We start from the raw sequence: 3,269 nt of genomic DNA on the forward strand, positions 1-3,269 counted from the left end.
TACATTTAAATCAGCATAAAGGACACAAAAAATTAATTTGATGAATAACTTACGTTTTGTTTTTTTTTGCATTATAATAATGACATTTTGAGGCAAATGTGTTGGTCATAAAAATGAAAAATCTTAATGTTCCATTAAAACAGGCTTAATTTTCCTTAAAAAATGAATTTGATATAATTTCTCTTGTTTTTAGAGGTGAAATATGGGCAGTTTTGTGGGATTCACGCATTAGTGGCGATCCCCAAACAGAACCACAAACATTGCGTATCAAAACTGAACATTTCTTTCTACATCATAAACACAAATCGGTACAAAAGAAAGTCAAACTCGAATACATGAACTACATCCTGCAGCGGAGCTTGACCTTGTGTTGAATACAAAGGCTCATGGGTGTGTGTGCTATATAACAGCACACTGTAAATGGAACGCCGCAGCATCAAACAGCAGGACGGTCCGGACCCGCAGACGCTGATTTCCACCGATGGTCCATGATCACGAGCCCAACGAGCGGCTCGGGAAGTTACTGTGTGCATGTGAGTCTTCAACACATCTGTTTATCATATATAAATCACGTGTGTGTGTGTGTGTGTGTGTGTGTGTGTGGGTGTGTGTGTGAGAGAGAGTGTGTGTGTGTGTACTGGAACAAGAACGGGAAGATAAGGCCACGTCGACGGAGAGCTTCCTTATGTCAGGATCTGTCGGGAAAAACATCATGCAAAGACGTTCAAGATGTAAAGCTGGTTTTCATTCATTCAGAGTAAAAGCAGAGTCGCAGTGGAAACTGAATGCATTAGTTCACTTCTGCAGCATTAAACTATCATCAGATACACACAGAAACTCACAGCTCTTCACGACAACCCGTCAAAATAAGAGCTTGGTTGAACTCGGAGAAATAAGAAATATATTACTGCTGTACAGTAGAATGTATGTCTTAAAGTGATAATATTAATAATAGATAAAAAAAAAAAACTTCTCAATTTTTCTCCCACGTTTTAATTTAACAGCTGTTGTGTAGCACTGTTTGCCAAAATATGAAAAGGAATTGTTAACTTTTCATTACATTTTAAAAGAGTTTTAAAAAGTTTTATGCATTCATTTGATTATTGCCGTTTTTGATACTACATTATTAAACCATAAATCCAGAAAAAGTCAAAGGGACAAAACTGAATTTTTCATAGGGACCTATTATTGTAAAAATGTTAATAAATTATTAAATTGTTAAAGTTTTCCAAATTCAATTGATTATACATTATCTTTGACTGTTAAACAAAATTTGTAAAAAATAAAAAATAAAACAGAACTTGGAGGAAAAAACATTACATCAGGCCTTAAAATGTAATAACTTTTAATAAATTGTTTTAATTAATTTGACAGGTTTTTGATTAATAAAATAAAATGTAACCATGAAAACAGAATCCATAAAAAATAAAACAGGAAAAAAAAAAAAAAAAGTAGAATTTGGTTGGTGGGGGAGATTAAGGCCCTAAAATTAAATATTTGTTAATAACCTGTTGTTAAATTATGTAGGTTTCATGATTTTAATAAATTAAAAATGAACTTGTTGATAAATAAAATGTAACATAAAAAAGATGGAATCCAGAATGATTAAAAAAAATGGAATATGGGGGAAAACAAATAAAAAATAAAATGGATTTCATAGGGCAAAAATTAATTTTTTGTTAAACTTTTATAAACTTATTTAATCAGAATCCAGAAAAACTAAAACCATAAAGGAATCCAGAATATTAGAAGCAGAAAAAATTTATTTTGGAAAATAGTCAAATGGAAAATGGAGGAGAAAAAAAAAAACATTTAATTGGCAGATTTTGTAATTTTATATAATTCGTGTAATTTTAGTTAGAAATTAAAATTAATTTACTTAAAATTCAGTTTAAATTAAAATGAATGGAATCCAGAAATATTAAAACTGAAAAATGGAACGCAGAGTAATCAAAACAGAAAAAAAAGGAAATTTGGAACTAAATAAAAAAAGAATTCTGGGAAAAAAAAAAAAGATTTCATAGGACTCTGCCCTAAACATGGTAAAAACCTCTGTGCTTGATTCCCAGGGAATACATGAACTAATCAAACGTACACATTTAATGCAATGCAACTGGTTTAGGATAAAAGCAACCACCAAGTGCATAAACACAATATGAATATTCGATTGCTTCATCATAATCGCAGGTGTGAAGCTCACCTGAGCGTTACATATGGCTGTGTCCGTCTCCACTCAGACCTGACAGCATCTGCGGATCTCCTGTGACCTTCTCCTCCTCTCTCCTCTTCAGACACGCAGCCTTCGGGTTCAGATTACGCTCTGCGATTCAGATCAGATGTTAATGTCTGCTGTGAGAGTTTACTGTCAGATTACAGAGTGATGAGGAAGCTCCAGTCAAACATGAATAATGAAGGAAGAGCAGGTGGGAGGAAGAAAGCACAACGTGATTCACTTCAGTTACTGTGAAGAACATGTCTGGCTCATAACTCATCCCAAAAACAAAGAATTACTGTACTAACACACATATGCTCATTACTGCAATGGGACACATGAGACATACTTTTAACTCATATTTTATACATTTTATTTTATATAATTAAAAATTATTATATTATATAATTGTTATATAACAATATATGTGTAAAAAATTTACAAAAATAACACTTTTCTGTTATATGCTATTAAATAAACAACAGTTTATACTACATATTTTATTCTATATTCTATTCAGTTTTTTTCATATATTATAAAATTTAAATTTAATGTACAATTTCATAACAGATGTAAAATGTAAATATGCTATAATATAATGCATGTTATTCTATACTCTATATTTTAATATTATATAATGTAAATTTAATATATTAATATTTTTATATAACAAAACATCACGTATATATAGAAAATTAGCATTTCAGGTATTAATAAATCAGGGTAGTTATTGTTTTAACACTATTTTACTATTTATTTTTATTAGTGCTGTCAAACGATTAATCACGATTAATCACATCCAAAATAAACGTTTTTGTTTACATAATATATGTGTGTACTGTGTATATTTATTATGTATATAAAAATACACACACACAGTATATATTCAGAAAATATCTACATGTACTTACATGTCTATATTTACATTCATGTAATTTAATTTATATATAAATATATTTAATATATAAACATTTTTCTTAAATATATACACAGTACACACATATTATGTAAACAACGACTTTCATTTTGGATGCGATTAATCGCGATTAATCATTTG

General features: G+C 29.9%; 1 protein-coding gene across 1 annotated transcript in view; it reads right to left on the reverse strand.

Annotated features, from left to right (window-relative positions):
- Window positions 1-351: 351 nt before the first annotated feature.
- Window positions 352-3,269, reverse strand: part of LOC107696481 (transcription factor E2-alpha-like) — a 61,889-nt gene continuing 58,971 nt past the window's right edge. Inside the window, exons 19-20 of the mRNA XM_016496831.1 lie at window positions 2,201-2,320; window positions 352-695 (exon numbers count right to left, since the gene is read on the reverse strand). Coding sequence (XP_016352317.1) covers window positions 2,208-2,320 — 113 coding nt within the window. The 3' untranslated portion in view covers window positions 352-695; window positions 2,201-2,207. The remainder of the gene's footprint in view (window positions 696-2,200; window positions 2,321-3,269) is intronic.

This window comes from Sinocyclocheilus anshuiensis, unplaced genomic scaffold (genome assembly GCF_001515605.1).
Source record: "Sinocyclocheilus anshuiensis isolate Anshui unplaced genomic scaffold, SAMN03320099.WGS_v1.1 scaffold217, whole genome shotgun sequence".
Taxonomy (NCBI): domain Eukaryota; kingdom Metazoa; phylum Chordata; class Actinopteri; order Cypriniformes; family Cyprinidae; genus Sinocyclocheilus; species Sinocyclocheilus anshuiensis.